The sequence below is a fragment of the Monodon monoceros genome, unplaced genomic scaffold (assembly GCF_005190385.1).
Source record: "Monodon monoceros isolate NGI ecotype Baffin Bay Population unplaced genomic scaffold, NGI_Narwhal_1 Super_Scaffold_12, whole genome shotgun sequence".
Taxonomy (NCBI): Eukaryota; Metazoa; Chordata; class Mammalia; order Artiodactyla; family Monodontidae; genus Monodon; species Monodon monoceros.
The window spans coordinates 170,076,881-170,096,406 of record NW_021703768.1 but is presented as its reverse complement, the minus strand read 5'-3'; the positions used below and the strand labels follow the sequence as shown (position 1 = coordinate 170,096,406).

General features: G+C 46.0%; 2 protein-coding genes across 7 annotated transcripts in view; one reads left to right on the top strand and one right to left on the bottom strand.

Moving 5' to 3' along the window:
- Positions 1–1,944: 1,944 nt before the first annotated feature.
- Positions 1,945–19,526, top strand: part of ZNF496 (zinc finger protein 496) — a 40,806-nt gene continuing 23,224 nt past the window's right edge. The window contains exons 1-6 of one of the 6 annotated variants that reach the window (XM_029216021.1): positions 1,945–2,124; positions 2,242–2,467; positions 3,894–4,010; positions 4,359–4,785; positions 5,217–5,400; positions 11,072–11,148. In XM_029216021.1, coding sequence (XP_029071854.1) covers positions 4,396–4,785; positions 5,217–5,400; positions 11,072–11,148 — 651 coding nt within the window. In that variant the 5' untranslated portion in view covers positions 1,945–2,124; positions 2,242–2,467; positions 3,894–4,010; positions 4,359–4,395. The other 5 variants (XM_029216024.1, XM_029216026.1, XM_029216022.1 and 2 more) reach the window with 5 other exon arrangements.
- On the bottom strand, positions 15,361–16,265 carry LOC114891755 (uncharacterized protein C6orf203-like). The gene is given in 3 exon segments (XM_029216043.1): positions 15,361–15,727; positions 15,729–15,791; positions 15,985–16,265. Coding segments are annotated over 3 exon segments (705 nt in total). The 5' UTR covers positions 16,260–16,265.

The window sequence follows — 19,526 nt, the reverse complement described above, 5'->3', positions numbered from 1 at the left end:
CATAACCCCTGTGCTAAGCGAAACACAGAATAAACACAAAGCTTCGAAGAGATAACAGTGTACAGGGAGATGTCAGGTCAGGGGAAGGAACTGGACATGGCAGGGGGGATTGATCTGATGCTGTGCGCTAGGAATTTCTGGGCCCTGCATTTTATCTGCTTTCAAACTGCAGTGGGCAGAACTGTGAGCACAAATTACCAACACTCAACAGGTAGTTCCCTGCCCAGTCACAGGGCTGGGAACCCAGGCAGAGGATCTGGACTTTTAGAGCAGGTTGCGCTATTTGCCAAAGTACCTTAGTCGGACCTGCCTTGGCGAATCCTTGGCTCTTCCCCAGCTTCTCCTCCAGGCCATGGTTCCTGGCTGGTGTTCCTGAGAAGGGGGTGCACGTGAATCCTGTTAACGCTGAGTCGAGTTAAGTCTGAAGGGGGTGGTTCCCACTTGTATCTGCAGGTTCCAGGTAAGAACTCTGGGTGGCCCTGCCGGCATCTGGCTCTATTTGGGGGAACAATCACTTTACACAAAAGTGAGCGTTACTCCTTTGCTTTGATCCATCTCCTGCAAAAGTCACAGAATCCAAGCATACGGCAATTGGTGGCTCCCAGTAACTCCCCTACTCAGGAGTGATTATTCATAATTGAGAGGAAGAAACAAAAGGCTCCCAAGTCCAAGGAATAAGGAAAAGCAACACTGCTAAGAAATCCCGGTCCTCAGTCCATCCACCTCTCTCCCACCTGCTCAACCAGGCCACTTTCTTTCAGGGAACTGGTATTGTCCTACTTGATCTGAGAAAAATCATTTATCTGCAGTAGTGTATCACCTCTAGTAGATGTAGACACTTCTCTGCCTTCTTCCGTGGGGGAGTCCAACTTCAGTGCCAGGCAGATGAAGAAAGAGAAGGGTTGGTGGGAATCAGGTCTGCTCAGGGACCCGATACATGCTTGCTCCCAAACCCAAGAACCTGGAAGATTAAGGATGACCCCAGGAAGACCCCTCTGCTATGTTCAGCATAGGGCAGTGGCAAGAAGCCCTATCTAGAGGTCCAGAGGCCCTAATTCTTCTTGCCCCTCACGGCCCCTCGACCTCAAGTCAAAGTCCCTTAACCTGTCCCTCGGCCTCAGTGTGAACAGCTAGCTACACGCTACACTTAAGGGAGCAATAAGCACTCCGACCACCCACTGGGGGCCGGGATTGACCAAAGTCCCTCTACGCACTCCCCAGAGCTGTCCTGATGCTCAGAAGGGATGTGTAAGGGCCGCTGTGAAAGTCCACAAACCCCCCAAAAGCCGGAGCTTAAACCTTGGGCATCCGATAGATGACGAATCGGGGAGGTGACTCTTACTTTCTCCAGTCCTCGTCTCTTCAGCGGCCGCGGGCCGGACCTAGAGGAGGGGTTTTGGCTGGAAGGGGGTTGGACCTGCCAGGGCGCGGGGTGCGGGGCGGTCACACCGGGATTCTGAAATGTAGCGGCCCACTGTGCGCGGCAGCCTTCTTCCTCCGCTCCCCCTCCCAATTCCAGCATTCAGCCTCGGCTCCAGGATCGTCCCTTCCGGGCGTCCCCAAGCCCGTGTGGGAGTCCGAAGGGGTAGAACAGCGAAGAGAGGAGCCCCCAGGCCAACCTTCCCACACCGGCGGCTCTCCACGGCAAGGCGCACCCGCGCGAGCCCTCCCGCTGACCGTGTTCTCTGCACCCCCCCGCTCTGCCACCCGCCTCCAGGCGCGGTCCTAGCTGAGCCTTCGACGACCCGGCCTCCCGCCCCGCCTCGACGCGCGCCCCCCGCGCGAGCCCGCGGGGAGGCAGGGCAGAGGCGGTGTGGTTGACCCACAAGGCCCCCGGCCAAGCTCCTAGGCCGGGTCGCGAGCGGAGCGGAGCGGGGCGTGGCAGGGCGGGGCGCGCCGGCCGGGCCGGGCCGGGGGTGTCGGATGTCACCCCCAGCGCACACCTCGGCCGGGGGGCGGAGGAGCGAACCACTGAGATGCGGAGACCTCCCCGGTCCTAGAGCGGAGCAGGAAGTGTCCCAGGGGAGGGAGCCGGAGGGCTTCGGCCTTTCCTTTCCTCCGCGTCCGGCGGGCTCCGGAGGCGGTCAGGCCTGCACGGCCCGCCAACTGGGACGCGGCGCGGCGGTGAGTGCGGCCCAGGCGGCCCAGGCTTCTGTGGCCCGCGCGCCCTGCCTCGCTTCCAGGAGCCGTGCGGTGAGTCTCCGGGGAGGGGGATAAGACAACACAAATGTTGTTTTTCAGGCGCCTCCATTTGCTACCATTTCTTCCCTCCTAAGCGGAGCCGTGGTTTTCTGGATGAGCAGGAGACGGGGGCTCGGCTAGCCAGGGACGGAGTGGCCTCTGCAGAGAACCCGCCTCAGGAAGCACACCCGGGGGACCGGGCTGGAAGGATGAGGAGCTGCTGCCGCAGACTTCCGCCGCAGGAGGGATTTGAGTTAGACGCAGGGAAGGAGTTCCAGGCTGTGAGGTGAGGAGCCGGGAACTGGGTAAAGTGGAGGTGGATGTGTGTATGTGTAGGGAGGGAAAGGGAGAGAGGGAAAAGGAAGAGAGACCTGGAGCGAGGAAAGGCTTGCCCTTTTTCCTGGCATAAAATGCCCATCCCCTCCTCTTTCTGCTGATCCAGCTCTGTTCCTCCGCCTAGAGCTTCTTTAAGCATGCCCCGCCCCCCTGTGGGATCCTCTTGGGACCAACGTTAATTCATTCATCACACATCATTTCTGAGACTCCTATGTGCCAGGTGCTAGGGTGACAGGAACACGGCTGTCTGGTTAGGGATGATGGGCAGAGCCTAGAGCCAGATGCCCGAGAGCGGGTATCTGAGTACTGACTGAGGGTGGGGCACAGGTTGGGTGCAGACCTGAGGAACCTAGAGGCCCTGCAGGTGTGTGATGGCTGAATTCATGGAACGTGGCAAGTGAGTAAGGCTGAGATTGGGTGTCAGATGCAGGAGCAGACACTGGAGGAAATCCGGAGGCGGGGCAAGCTGTAGCGTGTCCAGCCAGATACCCTCAAAGTCCTTTTATGCCAGTCTGTATTTGTTTTTATGTTGGAAAGCAAAGAGCTATAGAGATTTGGGTTTTTTTGATTGCCATTCAGTGGCCTTGTTGTTCTTCTGTGAAGAACACTTGTCTTCCAGTGAAATGGAAACGAGGCCTGCGTTTTGCATGGAACCCTTGGGGGGTGGGGGCACTGAGCTGTTAAGATTAAGGTGCTGGCGTGCTGGGGAGCCTCATAAACCTGGTGAGGAGGGCAAGTGACCATGTCCAAGGATCTCAGAGGCCTTATGGTGGTGGTGGGGGACTGTGTGCGACCCCATGTGCCATTCATTTTCCCTGGGTCCCATAGTTTTGAGTAGTGGCCGCTACTCTCTGATGTCGCTCTGTATGTGTTCACTGGGGAGGTGGAGGGGCCCCTGAGCCCCACCCTACAGATATGAAGGCTGTGCCATGAGTGCCCAACCTCTGTTCTGCCTGAGAAAGGTCTGTGAGGTGTGTGTGGTTTTCTTCATTGTGGTTTGAAGAGAAGGCAAGATGGGTGGAGGCCAGGTGGAAGGTCCAGACATCGTTAAGTATACGCTAAAGTTTACTATTCAGACTTCAGTGAGTTGGGTGGAGGTTCATCTGAAAGCACTGATGTTTTTAAATACATAATGTTATTTTTCTGTAGGAAACTCAGGATGTGGCTGCCTCTTTTGACTTTCTCCATCTCTTGTCTGGGGATCTTCTAGGCTGTCTGCTTTATTCCCTGCTTCCCAGTGCATATTCCACTGAGCAAGGCCGATTCTCAGTCTGTGTTGGTCTAGCACTGATCGTCAGCCCTAGCCACCAGCAGGATGAATTTCCTGGATCAGCTTTGAAGACTTTTCCTGTGCATGTCTGTCTTTGTCCTTCTAGCTCATTTTGTAAAGGTCTCAAGGGCAAGGACGGTGACTTTGGCTCTGAAGCCTCAAGATAGCGGCCTTCTCAGCTCGTCCATTTCAGGTCCTTTCCAGGAGGACCTGGACACTGAAGGTACCACAGAGCGTTAATTACATCTCTCTCCTGCATGCGGCCCTGTTGGTCTCCTGGGATGCTTGGAACGCCAGTGCCACGTTGAAATGCCACTGATTTTCTCCTGGACTCCCTGCCTTGTTTGTCCAGTCACCCAGTTAGGGGAATCACAAAATGATGCTTTTGGGAATGGGGTCATTCCTTCTCTCCCTTTGTTTAAGGATCATCCACACTGACACTTCTCACATGTCCCAGGGCTTCTCCCAAGGGCTGGTCTCTGTGGGCTTTTTCACTTTTCCCATCACCACCCCCAAAAAACTACTGCAGGAGACCAGAACATTGAAGCCAGTGATTTCTGTTTGGAAATAGGGTCGTCTTCTGCTGCTGACCCCCATCAAATCCCATCATGCCCACAGCCCTGTGCCCCCGAGTCTTGGCTCCGAAGGAAAGTGAGGAGCCCAGGAAAATGAGGAGCCCACCGGGAGAGAACCCTAGCCCCCAGGGTGAGCTTCCCAGCCCCGAGTCCTCCCGCCGCCTCTTCCGACGTTTCTGCTACCAGGAGGCGGCGGGCCCCAGGGAGGCCCTGCACCGCCTCTGGGACCTGTGCCGGGGCTGGCTGCGGCCTGAAAGGCACACCAAGGAGCAAATTCTGGAGCTGCTGGTGCTGGAGCAGTTTCTGGCCATCCTGCCCCGGGAGATCCAGGGCTGGGTGCGGGCCCAGGAACCTGAGAGTGGCGATCAGGCTGTGGCTGCTGTGGAGGCACTGGAACGAGAGCCGGGGAGACCCTGGCAATGGGTGAGCAGAGGGGGCTGGGCTGGGCTGGCTGGGAGGATGGGAAGGGAGAGGGAGAGAGTGGGGCTGGGCAGCAGGTGTGGAAAGGAGGGCCACCTTGTGCTTTGATGGTTTGGTGGGGTCACGCGTCCCCTGGCCAGGGATGAGGAATTCCATCTAGAGCTATGTGCTTCGGTTATGCCCACATTGAAGTTTGGTTTCCTAAAAAAGCAGATTCCATTCCCTAAAGGCCCTAATTGGTGGCATGGTTACGTTACCCCCGCCCCCGCACTTTATAGCCCTGTACAAGGCTGGGACTGAGCTTCTAGTGGTAGAGTCAACAGTCAGCAGGCCCAGGGAGGGAGGGGTTTGTCCAGTCCCTGGGACAGTTGCTGGTCCTCATCTGGCCAGGGACCTCTCCACCGAGCTCTGAAAAGCCCTCTCTGGGATTGCAGCTCAAGCACTGTGAAGACCCCGTGGTGATTGACGATGGGGACAGCCCTCCAGACCAGGAGCAGGAGCGGCTGCCAGCAGAACCCCAGAGTGACCTTGCAAAGAGCCAGGACGCCCAGCCCATGGCCCTGGCTCAGGGCCCCGGGCTTCCAAGCAGACTCTCGGGCCAGCTCAGCGGGGACCCAGGTAGGGAGCCCAAGGGAGTGGGGAAGTGATGTTTGTACCTAGTCCTGTGCACTTGGAAGTAGCTCTTGACATTTGTAGTTCTCTCCTTCCCCCTAAGTAGCCTGGAACCATTTTCAGCATCTGGTTCTTCCCTAGAGCAATTCAATCAGAATCTCATGAGAGTATCCTCTTCATGGGCGCCAGGTCTGCCAAGAGGGACCTCTACTATGGGTAGGTGTTTTTGAGGCTGCATCATCTTGTCTCTTTGAGGGCGTACCTCTGGGCTTTGTTGGTCTGGGGACAGCTGGGCACCGTCGCCGTCCCATTAGGGCCCATGTGGGGAGCTGAGCATGGCCATGTCCTCTTGTCTCTGTGAACCGCTCTTTCCCCAGCCAAACAACTTCCGCTCTCAGGATTGTTATAATGTTGCAAAGAAATATAAAAATGCTTCCTAGGGGATAGGGTGATATCTTCAGGACTTGGAGCATGGATGTTGGCTAGACGTGTCTGAATATCTGTACAAAATGCACCAATGGCCACAGTCAGGTGGCTTTGGCAGCAGATACACTTGGCTTTGAATCCTCCAGGTATGACCCAGGGCATGCTTCTAAACTCTGCAAGCCTCAGTTTCCTGGTCTGTCCAGTGGAGATAATCTCAATAAAGTGAGTCACATGAAATTTTGGTTTCCCAGTACATATAAAATTTGTGTTTACACTGTAGTCTATTAAGTGTCCAATAGCATTATGTCTAAAAAATCAATGTATATACTTTAATTGAAAATATTTTGTTGCGGACTATCATATGAGCCTTCAGCACGATGAAATGTTTTTGCTGGTGAAGGGTCTTGCCCCCATGCTGATGGCTGCTGACTGATCAGGTTGGTGGTTGCTGAAGGTTGGGGTGACTAGCAATTTCTTAAAATAAGACCACAATGAAGTTTGCCTCATCCATTGAATCGTTCCTTTCACGAACAATCTCTGTAGCACGTAATGCTCTTTTATAGCATTTTACCCACAGAACGTCTTTCTTTTTAAAATTGGAGTCAGTCCTCTCAAACTCTGCCATTGCTTTATCAACTAAGTTCATATAATATTCTAAATCCTTTGTTGTCATTTCAGTAGTCTTCACAGCATCTTCACCAGGAGTAGATTCCATCTCAAGAAACCACTTTCTTTACTCGTCCATAAGAAGCGACTCCTCATCCATTCAAGTTTTATCATGAGATTGTCGCAATTCAGTCACATCTTCAAGCTCCACTTCCAATTCTGGTTCTCTTTGCTGTTTCCACCACATCTGCAGTTTCTTCCTCCACTCAAGTCTTGAACCTCTCAAAGTTATCCATGAGGATGGGTATCACCTTCTTTCAGACTTCTGTTAATGTTGATATTTTGATCTCTTCCCATGAATGTTCTTTTTTTTTCTGGCTGTGCCGCGCAGCTTGTGGGATCTTAGTTCCCCAACCAGAGATTGAACCTGGGCCCCGGCAGTGAAAGCACCAAGTCCTAACCAGTGGACTGCCAGGGAGTTCCCGTGAATGTTCTTACTGGCATCTAGAACGGTGAATCCTTTCCAGGAGATTTTCCGTTTACTTTGTCCAGATCCATCAGAAGAATCACTGTGTATGGCACCTATTACCATGTGAAGTGTATTTCTTAAATGATAAGACTTGAAACTTGAAACTACTCTTTGACCTGTGGGTTTCAGAATGGATGTTATGTTAGCAGGCATGAAAACAGTGTTAATCTCGTCCATCTCATCAGGGAGCTCTTGGGTGACTAGTCAAAAAGCAGTACTATTTTGAAAGGAATCTTTTTTTCTGAGCAGTAGATCTCAACAGTGGGCTTAAAGTATTCAGTAAACCATGTTGTAACCAGATGTGCTGTCATCCAGGCTTTGTTCCATTTATAGAGCACAGGCAGAATAGATTTAGCATAACTCTTAAGGGAAGTTTTAGTAGTTTTGGAATTGTAAATGAGCACTGGTTCCAACTTATAGTCACCAAATGCATTAGCACCTAACAAGAGAGTCAGCCTGACCTTGGAAGCTTTGAAGCCAGGCATTGCCTTCTCTCTAGGTCTGATAGCCCTATAGGTGGCATCTTCTTCCAATATAAGGCTATTTTGTCTAAACTGAAAGTCTGTTGTGCAGTGTAGTCACCTTCATTTCATGATCTTGGCTAAATCTTCTGGATGACCGGCTGCTTTACCTTGGACTTTTAGGTTATGGAGACTGGCGTTTTCCCTTAAACCTCGTGAACCAACCTCTGCTAGCTTCAAGCTTTTCTTTTTCAGCTTCCTCACCTCTCTCAGCCTTAATAAATTGAAGAGAACTAGGGCCTTGTTCTGGATTAGGTTTTCGCTTAAGGGAAGGTTGTGGCTGGTTTGATCTCTCCAAACCACTAAAACTTTCACCATATCAGCGATAAGGCGGTTTTGCTTTCTTGTGTGTTCATTGGAGTAGCACTTTTAATTTCTTTCAATAACTTTTTGTTTGCATTTGCCGCTTGGCTGTTTGGTGCAAGAGGCCTAGCTTTCAGCCTGTCTCAGCTTTTGACGTGCCTTCCTCACTACGTTTAATTATTTCTGTCTTGATTTAAAGTGAGAGGTATGCGGCTCTTCCTTTCATGTGAACACTTAGAGGCTATTGTAGGGTTATTAATTGGCCTAATTTCAGTATTGTTGTGTCTCACAGAATAGAGAGGCCCGAGGAGAGGGAGAGAAGTGTGGGAGCCACTGGAACACACACAACATTTATCAGTTAAGTTTGTTGTCTTATATGGGCATGGTTTACGGCACCCCAAAACAATTACAATAGTAACGTTAAAGATCACTGATCACAGGTCACCGTAACAAATACAATAATGGAAAAGTTTGAAATGTTATAAGAATTACCAAAATGTGACACAGAAACATGAAGTGAGCAAATTCTTTTGGGAAAATGTTACCAGTAGGCTTGTTTGATGCAAGGTTGCCGCAAACCTTCAGTTTTTTAAAAAAGTAATATCTGCAGAGTGCAATAAAATGAGGTATGCCTGGATACCCATAAAATACTGAACAGGGGGCCTGAGCTGCCCATGGTTTGTTTGGTTTTTTTTGATTTTTTTTTTTTTTGCTGTGCCATGCAGCATGCGGGATCTTAGTTCCCTGACCAGGGATCAAACTCGTACCCCCTGCAGTGGAATCATGGAGTCCTAACCACTGGACAACCAGGGAATTCCTGCCCATGATTTCTAGTTGAAGTAATTAATCATCGTGGAAAGAAGTGGTGCTCTCAGTTTGAAGGAAGTGACCTGTAGGGCGTGAGGGTTAGTTTGGGCAGACTTGGGCTACAGTTGTGCTATAGTTATAGATGGAAAAAGAAAGCATGAGGAGACCAGGAATGCGTTCTTACGACTCACAGAAGTTGTCCTTGTCATTGTGATAAGGTTTTCAGTTTTTAAAAGTTACATATTACATTTCTTTATGTGTGAAACTATACTGATTTCTGTACGAATCAAATTAACGCTCCAGCCTCTCCTTGGTTAAAAGTCAAGACAGATGTGCTAGTTTGTTTGGGCTGCCATAATAAAGTCCCACAGACTGGGCAGCTCAAACAACAGAAATTTATTGTCTCACGGTTCTGAAAGCTGGAAGTCCTAGATCAAGGTATCAGCAGAGTTGGTTTCTCCTAAGACCTGATTCTCCTTGGCTTCTAGACAGCCGTCTTCTCCCTGTTTCCTCACATGGTCATCCCTCTGTGTGTCTGTGTCGTAATCTCTTATTATAAGAGCCTCAGGCATATTGGATTAGGGCTCACCCCAATTACCTCTTTGTAACTTAATTATCTCTTGAAAAGCCCTATGTCCAAATCTAGTCCCATTCTGAGGTACTGGGGGTTGGGACTTCAACATATGAATTTGGCAGGGATGCAATTCAGCCCATAACCACAGGCATGAGAAACAACCATTTGCCCAAATAAACAATGCATGTGCAAGCAGCCTGGGTTATGCAGGTTGATGATGGCCATGACAGGACCCTCAGGAGGAGGAGGTGCTTCAGGAACTGTAGCAGGCTACTCGCTTCGGGGTGAAGTTCTGAGATGATCCAGCTACCATGGATGGGCTTTGGATCAAAAGGGTCAACACTTCCATTTCCTTGAGCAATAATGAATGGACAAAGTAGGCATGATGAGAGTTAGCTATTGACACCTTAAACGTTCAGGTGATGTATCATTGGGAAGCACTTCCAGTAAAAGCCATATAGTTCCTAATCTTGAAGCTTTTCCCCCAAATACAGATTTTGTTTAGAGGCTGAAAGCTGTCCAAAGGAATCTTTAAAGCGTCGATGTGCTCACTTATCATGGTGAAAGATAGGGTAGGGCTGTGTTTTATACCCCAGAAGGTGGCAGGTATGAGAGCCGGATTAAATCATGCCTTCCTCGAATCCATGCCCACCTAGCCTGAGCTTCTGGCAGTGGAGTGATGAGGTTGCCTTCCGTGGGGAATTCTCCTCACACACCCCCACCCAAGTGTCACTACTGGTCTGAGCTGGCTCCTGTCTCAGGCTGTCGTTCCAGATAGCCACACCTGCCCCTGCTGTTTGCCGAGCGCTTTATGTCCCAGGTGTGAGAGGTGAGGAACACTGGCTTCTAATGTTAGCTTTGACACTGATTTCACATCATGAGCTGCGGGTAACCTCCCAGATTTTCTCCGAACTGAGAGGTGATAGTGCAGCTTATTCTGTGAAAGGGCTACCTTTTGAAACACAGCTCATTTCGACATGGCTGCACCATGGGCCAGGTATGTGGCTCACTTCTTGCAGAAGCCTGGGCACGTGCTGGTCAGGGGAGAGAAATCATATGAGAATGTAGCAGAAGCCCTTGGGAGCCCAAGATAAGGGAGAGTGAGATGATCCCAGTACTACAGTGTGTACACATTTTGAGGGGTGGTGGTTGGGCACTGTGGGAGGTGCTCTTCCAGGAGCATCTGATAGAGATAATAGTCTTTCTTAAAGAGCTTTGCAATTTATAAACTTATAAATGTATAAATTTATATGACACTGGAGTCCCACAATAATCTTAATTGCTAACAGCTCTTACTGACCCCTTTTACTCCATGGACCTCTAACCTTCATTTCCCTTGTATTGTGGATGATACAGCTGACGTCCCTGGACCTTCAGGGAGTCACATAGCTAGTTGGTGGCAGAGCCAACTGGACCCCAGGCATTCCCCGTTACTGCCCCCACTGACATGTCTGAAAGCAAAGTGACAGAAATCCTTATTTTGCAAGTGCTTTTTTTTTTTTAACTTAAATTATTTATTTATTCTTTGGCTATGTTAGGTCTTTGTTGTTGCGTGCGGTCTTTCTCTAGTTGCAGCGAGTGGGGGCTACTCTTCATTGTGATTTGTGGTGGCTTCTCTTGTTGTGGAGCACAGGCTCTATGTGCGCGGGCTTCAGTAGTTGTGGCTTGTGGGCTGTAGAGTGCAGGCTCAGTAGTTGCGGTGCACAGGCTTAGTTGCGCCGCAGCATGTGGGATCTTCCTGGACCAGGGATCGAACCCGTGTCCCCTGCATTGGCAGGCGGATTCTTAACCACTGCGCCACCAGGGAAGTCCCGCGGGTGTTTTTTATGTGCATCATCTGGTAATCCTCTTTCTACAGGTGAAAAAAGAGACCCAGGATTTTATGAGCTATCCATTTCTGATCTCTTTCAGTCCTGCAAGACTCTCCCCTTCTTCAGGAAGCGAGTTTGAGGGACGCACAGCAGGTGACTGCCCTCCAGCTGCCCCCGGTGAGTGTTTTCTTCAAGGGTCTTTGAGAACCCCATATTTGCCTGTCTCTAAGCTGCATGGCAGCTTTTCCAGGACCCCAGCCAGCTTGCTGTCTGCCCCACAGGTTGTTCAGCCCTAGCAGAGAAAAACTAATACAGGAAGGGCATGAGTTTGTAAGATGCTCTTCTGCATCCCTCCTGCCTGTGTAGTCCTGGCTGTTTGTCACCTTCGGGAGCCTTTGTGCAGACAAAGATGGTGGAAAACAAATGCCCTGGAGTCCTCGTCTGTTGTCCTCTTGGCATCTTAGAGTTCCTTTCCTGTGAAAAAAGAGAGACCTCTTCACTCTTTTACTTCATAGGGTATTTTTTTTTATTTAATAATAATCACGGTAGTAGCTATTTCAGAAGTATTAGGAAATGGAGGAAAAAAGCACAGATTATTTCAGCACCGTCACACAACCGTGCAGTGAGTTGTTAGGGAATCTCCTCTGCATTTTCCCCTTCCATGTTCCCTCACGAGGCTTACTTTCTCAGGTGTCCTCACAGGATAGGGGCTGGTGTTGGTCTGGCAGGTGCTCTCACCCACCTCTTTTCAGCCCGGTTTCTGCCTTCGGCCTTGGTTTCCCACCATACCCCTTCATTTTTATTTCTAACGCTTTCCATTGGCTGGCATAAAATTTAGTTACTGTACCACAGAGTCATCTCCTCCCACAAGAATGGGCTGTGTGAAGGTATGGACTTCGTTTTGTTTCTGGCTCCCTGGCAGCTGGAAGACTGAAGGACAGTAGATGCACAGGAAACACATCTCAAGTTTGCTGTCTGCACAGTGCATTCGATAAGACTTTAAACTTGGGGAGTGGAGAGGGCTCAGGATAGGAAGGAATTAACCAGGGTACATGGGATGGGGTGTCTCTATTCCCTCAGTGCCGTACTCATGGGCCCTAGTGCTCAGCACACATGTTTTAGCATCCTCTATGTACTGTGATAGTTCTTGAACACAAATGACCCAAAGGAGATGAAACTCATATTTCTTATTAAAACTTGATACCTTTGACCAGTATGACACACAAGGAGATACTGTGAATTTAATATCTAATGAGCTTTGGTATTCATCTTGTGAAAGGAAAATGTAGATTTTGATAAATCAGTGCTGTTTTATCACTCTATTGAGGACAGTTTCTGCCTAGTGCACTAGAAATCACCATTGTGAAGGCCTTTTTTTTTTTTTAGTTTTTAAAAAAATGCATTTGTGGTAGAATGTGCATAACATAAAATTTAGTATCTTAACCATTTCTAATGTACAGTAGTGTTTTTAAGTGTTCAGTAATGTTAAACATATTCACATTGTTGTGTAGCCAATCTCCAGTATTTTTTCATTTTGCCAAGTTGAAATTCCTCACAAATTAAGTAATTAATTCCCTCCATTCCCTCATACCCCCAGCCCCCTGGAAACACCATTCTACTTTTTCTATGATTTGACTACGCTAGATAGCTCATAAAAGTGGAATCCCACGGTATTTGTCTTTTTCTGACTGACTTATTTCATTTAGCATAACGTCCTCAAGGTTCATCCATGACGTAACATGTGTCAGAATCTCCTTCCTTTTTAAGGCCGAATAATATTCCATGGTATGTATGTAATGCATTTGGTTTATCTGTTCATTCATTGACGGACACACCTTTTATTATAAATAATGCTGCTATGATCATGGGTGCACATAAAGTTTATATATTATTTTTTTACACAATTGTAGATTCACATGTAGTTGTAAGAAATAACAAGAGATCCCTTGTACTTTTACACTAAATGGTAACATCTTGTAAAAATATAATATAGTATCACAACTAGCATATTGACATTGATACATATAGGATATAGATCATTTGCTTCACTGGAGGATCCTTCATGTTGCCTTTTATAGCCAAACCCACTTCTCTTTTACCCCATGCTCTCATCCTTCTCTGACAACCACTAATCTGTTTTACATCTCTGTAATGTTGTCATTTCAAAAAAATTATATAAATGGATTTATCAGCATTAATTCTGTGGAGCTTCAGCCAGGGTTTTACATGTATCAGTAGTCCATTCCTTTTTTAGTGCTGAGTAGAATTCCTTGGTTTGGATATACCACAGTTTGTTTAACCCGTTACCTGTTGAAGGACATCTAGGTTGTTTCCAGTTTGGGGCCATTTTGCATAAAGATGCTGTAAACATTTGTGTACAGGTTTTGTGTGAACATCGGTCTTCACTTCTTTGGGGTAAATGCACAGGCATTCAGTTGTTGGGTTGAATGGCAAGTGCCTATTTAGTTTTTCCGGGAACTGCTACATCCTTTTCCAGAGTGACTGTACCATTTTGCATTCCTATGAACAATGTATGACTGATCTACATTTTTCACATCCTCCCACCATTTGTTGTCACTTTTTTTATTTTAGCCATTCTGATAAGTGATATCTCATTATGGTTTAAAGTTGCATTTCCCTAGTGACTAATAATGTTGTACATCTTTTCAGGTGCTCAGCTGCCATGTAAATATCCTCTTATGTGAAATGTTTCTTCATGACTTTTGCCTGTGATCTAATTGGACCATTTACTTTTTCACTGTTGTTTCAAGAGCTCAGTATATATTCTAGATACTTGTCCTTTGTTGGATATGTGTTTTGCAAATATATCCTCTCACTCTGGAACTTGTCTTTCCATCCCTTTAACAGAGTTTTTAGCAGAGCAAAAGTGTTAAATTTGGATTAAGTCCAGATTGTGAGTTTTTCCTTTTAAGGATCATGCTTTTGGTGTAAAGTCTAAGAACTCTTTGCTTAGTCTTAGATCCCAAAGATTTTCTCCTGTTTTTTTCCTAAAAGTTATATAGTTACGTACTCATTTTACGTTTAAGTCCATGATACATTTAATCCATGATCTGTGATCCATTTACATTTAAGTCCGTGATCTCTAAGTTTTGTATAAGGTGTGAGACTTAGGTCAAGATTCATGTTTTTTGCTGGTGGACGTCCAGTTGCTCCAGCACCATTTGTTGAAAACATTGTCTTTCCCCCACTGAATTGCTTTTGCTCCTTTATCAAAAATCCATTGAGCATATTTGTGTGGGTCTTTTCCCAGGTTCTCTGTTCTGTTCTGTTGATCTTTTTGTCTCTCTCTCTCTAATAGTACATAATTTTGATTACTGTACCTTATACTAAGTCTCGAAATTAGGTAGATTGATTCCTCCTTTTTTATTTTTTTTTTTCTCAAAATTATTTTACCTATTTTAGTCCCTTTGCCTTTCTCTGTGAATTTTAGAATAATCTTGTCCATATCTATAAAGGGTATAACTGAGATTTTGATAGGAATTTTGTTAAACCTGTATATCAATTTGGGGAGCATTGACATTTTTATCATCTGAATCTTTCAATCTGTGAATGCAGAATGCTTCTCCATTTACTTATTTTTTTGATTTCTTTCATCACTGTTATGTAGTTCTCAGCATATAAATTTTGTATGTGTTTTGTTAGATTTATATGTAGGTACTTCATTTTTTGAGGAATTATAATTTTTATTTTTAATTTTGATAATAACACATCCATTTATAGTATAAGAAACACAATTGATTTTTGAATGTTTATTTTCTATTCTGTGACCTTGCTGGATTCATACATCAGTTTAAGGAGGGTTTGGGGTTTTTATTTTATTTTAAACAGTTCCTGGAGTTTCTCTGTAGACAATCGTGTCATCTGCAAATAAAGGCAGTTTTCTTTCTTTCTTTCCAGTTTTTATGCTTTTATTTCCTTTTCTTGCCTCATTCCACTGGCTAGAACTCCCAGCACAATGTTGAATAGCAGCAGCGGGGACAGACATCCATCCTTGCCTTGTTCCCGATATTAGGGGGAATGCATTCAGTCTGTCACAATTAAGTATAATGTTAGCTGTAAATTTTAAATAAATTATCAAGTTGAGTAAGTTTCTTAATTCCTATTTTTCTGGAGTTTTTATTATGTGTGATTGTTGAATTTGTCAAAACCTTTTCTACTTCAGTTGATATGATCATGTGAATTTTCTTTAGGCTGTTAATATTATGGATTGTATTGTTTGAGTTTTGAACCAGCCTTGCTTCCCTGGAATAAACACCTTCTTGTCATATAAAATTCTATTTATATATTGCTGAATTTTATTAGCTATTATTTTGTTAAGGTTTTTTTTTTTTTTGCTAAAAAGCAATCCATTTATTTGAGTGTACTTTTTTAAGGCAATTTTAACTTTTTCCACTGCCGTAACACCACTCTGTATTTCTCACTGCTGGTCTTCTCTTCAAACACTTTTTTCAGGAGAATCCTCATCACTGTCTCTGTTTCTGCTTCTCTGTCCTCTCCAATTAGAAGATCCAGTGTATCTCCCACTTTCACCGTTCTGCTTTTCTTCCATAATTTTTCCCCGTTCAGCCTGAGTTCACCTTCGTAGAATGCATCTTCCACTTTGTTTCTCCCAATATCTAGGCCCGTCTTCAGGGTAACGTCATATCGGAAAGACTGCACTACTTTGTCCAGGTCCTTATGGTCTCTGACCGCACTGGGGTCGTCCTCTGGCTCCTCTTCCTGCTCACTCATCTCATGAGTCCCCTTCATCTTCCACTTTTTGCAGAGTCTTTTTAGTGGATTTTTTAGAGCTTACATTACTTTTTTTTTTTGCGGTACGCGGGCCTCTCACTGTTGTGGCCTCTCCCGTTGCGGAGCTCAGGCTCCGGACGCGCAGGCTCAGTGGCCATGGCTCACGGGCCCAGCCGCTCCGCGGCATGTGGGATCTTCCCGGACCGGGGCACGAACCTGCGTCCCCTGCATCGGCAGGCGGACTCTCAACCACTGCGCCACCAGGGAAGCCCGCTTACACTACTTTTGAGTCTTATGGAAAATGGGAAGATATATTCTTGAGATATTAAAAGCCCTGAGAGTCTCAGTGAGAAAATGTTATGGAAAAATGTTTTATAATTTGAAGCATTTAACTTGGTACTAGACAAATACAAGTATCGATTCCAGGAAGCACAGTGTTTATGTGAAGGTGACCCTCGTAGCGCTCCGCAGAGCCCAATCCAGGCATCTGGTTTTCTTAAAACGCTGCTGGGCAATCTGACGCTAGGCATAGCCATGGCTCGTACGACCTTCCCGGGTCCTCAAGGTCAAGGGAGACTGGACACCAGCGTCCGCGAGCTTGCGGTCTGTGCCTGCAGCCAACAGGAACGGCCGGGCCCAGGGGAAGACGGCCTCGGCCCGCCGGGTTCGCGAGGCCCCTAAGAGCCCCCGGAACCACGGGGCGTCCCGAGCTGGCCCGGCTGCGGCAGGACGCCAGAGACTCACGCAGAGACCTGGCAGGAGCGTGGGCGGGGGACTGGAGCTCGCCCTGCCCGTATTTCCCATGTGCTTGCTGTGAAGCAACAAAAGCGGGAGCGGACAGTGGGCACCGCACGCCGGGCAGGGGCACAGTTACCTGTACGCTAGCGCCGCTCCCCCTTCCCCGCCCCCCACTCCGTGGCTTGCTGAGCGCTAGTTGTTAAGGATTTTTATATCTGTGTTGATGAGAGATACCTGTCAGTGGTTTTTGTTTGTTTGTTTTCTTTACTATCTTTGCCTAGTTTTGTTCAGGGTAATACTAGCTTCAGAAGATGAACTGGGAAGTGTCCCCTCTTCTTGTTTTCTAAAAGAGATTGTATAGAATTAGTGTTCATTCTTTGAACATTTGGTAGGATACTCTAGTGAAACTATAAGAACCTGAAGGTTTGGGGGTGGGTTGGGTTGTGTGTGGTATTTTAATTATATATTAAACTTCCTTAGTGGTTATAGGGCTATTCATACTGTTTCATAGTGGATGAGTTGTGGTAGTATGTATTTTTCAAAGAATTGTTTCATTTCATCTAAGTTGTTAAATTTTTGTGTGTGGAGTGATTTGTTGTTTTCCTTTATCATCCTTTCTGTTATCAGCAGGGTCTGTGATATCCCTGTTTCATTCCTGATATTGAAAATTTGTACCTTTATTTTTCTTTGTCAGTCATTTCAGAGGTTTTCAATTTTATTGATATTTTCAAAGAACTAGCTCTTTATTTCATTGATTTTTCTCTATTATTTTTCTGTCTTCAATTTCATTGATTTCTGCTCTCATGTTATTTTCTTCATTTAGCATGTTTGGGTTTGTTTTACTATTCCCTTTCTGGGTTCTTGAGGTGGGAGCTTAGATAATATATTTGAGACTCAAATGTTAGCATTTCTGATGTAAGCATTTTAGTGCTATAAATTTCCCTGCTTTAGGTACCCTACTGCTTTAACAAGGTCCCACAGATTATAATACAATGTATTTTTGTTTTCAGTCACTTCAGTGTATTTTTAAATTTCCCTTGAGACTTCTTCTTTATCACACTTTAGAAGTGTGGTGTTAAATTTCCAAGGGTTTGGAGATTTTCCTGTTACCTTTCTACTATTGATTAATATCTAGTTCGATTCCATTGTTTTCAGAGAACACACGGTATTATTTCAACTCCTTCAAATTTGTTGGGAGTTTCTCCTCTCCTTCCAGGATTTCGATGACCCAGTGTATGGTCTGTCTTGGTATATATTCTGTGGCCATTTGAATAACAAAACATTTTGCTGTTGTCTAGTGAAGTGTTCTATAAATGCTGATTGGCTCCCGTTTGTTGATGGTGCTATTGAGTTCTTCTGTATCCTTGCTTATTTTCTAACTGATTGTTGTATTCGTTTTTGAGAGAGGGATGTCAAAGTCTCCAACTATAGTAGCTGACTTGTCAACTATAGTAGTTGATTTGTCTGTTTCTCTTTTCCGTTCTGTCAGTTTTTGCTTCACATATTTTGCAGCTCTTTTGTTTGAGACATACACATTTAGGATTGCTATGCCTTCTTGTTGGATTGACCCTTTTATTATTATATGTAATGTCCCCCTCTCTGATAATTTTCTTTATTCTGACGTACCTTATCTGGTATAAATATAGCTACTCTTTCTTTTGATTAATAATTGCATATTAAATATTTCCCACCCTTTCACTTCCAACCTGTTGGTATCATTAGGTTTGAAGTGAGTTTCTTTTAGATAGCATATAGTTGGGTCATGTTTTTTAATCCATTCTGCCAATCACTGTGTTTTAACTGATGTACATAGACCATTTGTATTTAATGTAATTATTGGCATGTTAGGGCTTAAGTCTGTTCTGTTTTTTTTTTCTATTTGTTCTGTTTTTTGCTTCTTCATTTTCTTTTTCTTGACTTCCTGTGGGTTACTTGAACAGTTCGAAGAATTCCATTTCTGTTTGCCTAGTGCATTGTCAAGTGTATATCTTTATATTGTTAAGAAAAATATTCAGCGACGCTTGTTACAGTTGGTAAGGCAGACTTTATTCAGGACCATGTTGACAGGTATAGGGACCACTGTAATGGAATTTTACAGTGGAGGAGAGAGGTGGGGCTTAATTCCAAATACAGCATGGGCAAATGGGAACTTATAGCCAAGGAGCAGGGTGGGGTCAGTGGATGGAAAATTACTAAGAGAAAGCATCAGGGATAGGAGGGATTCTGGCTAGACCAACCTAACAGGATTCTTGCTGCAGACAGGCCAGCGTGACCAGACATCACCTAGGATGTGGAAGCCAATCAGATGTGGAAGACAGGACGTTCTGGTTAAACTGACTTATGCTGAAATTGAGTTTTACAAGGAAGTGCACAGATGGGCCCAGGGGAAGGTTCAGGAGCCTGACTAAAGTTTGGTCAAGCAAAGAACCTTTGTCAATAGAGCTTTTTAGTGATTGTGTTGCAGGAAAAACGGGGCACGAGAGGATGGTCATGTCCCAGGTCTTGGGGGAGCTCCTGGGACAGCCACTAAGTGAGGGTCCTTGGCTTCGCACAGGAAAGAATTCAAGAGTGAACGATAGTAGTGTGAAAGCGGTTTATTTAGAGAGATACACACTCCGCAGTGTAAGCCTTCTCAGAAGGCAAGAGGCGGCACTGAAATATGGGGTGGTTAGTTTTTATGGGCTGGGTAATTTCACAGGCTAAGGAGTGGGAGGATTATTCCAGTTATTTTGGGGAAGGGACAGAGATTTCCAGGAATTGCACCACCGCCCCGTATTTTGGCCTTTTATGGTTGGCCTCAGAACTGTTATGTGCCTGGGGGTGTGTCATTTAGCATATGCTGATGTATTACAAGGAGCATATAATGAGGCTCAAGGTCCACTGGAAGTCAGATCTTGCACCATCCTGGGCCTAGTAGGTTCTAACCGGTTTTTGTGGTATCCTGTTCTTCTTAATGGTTGTGTCATTTTTTTTAATGGTTGTGCCCTTCCCCCTTCCTTCCTGTCTCAGTTGCTCTAGGTATTAAATATACATAACTTTACATCCCCTCCCCCTCCTCCTTTTAT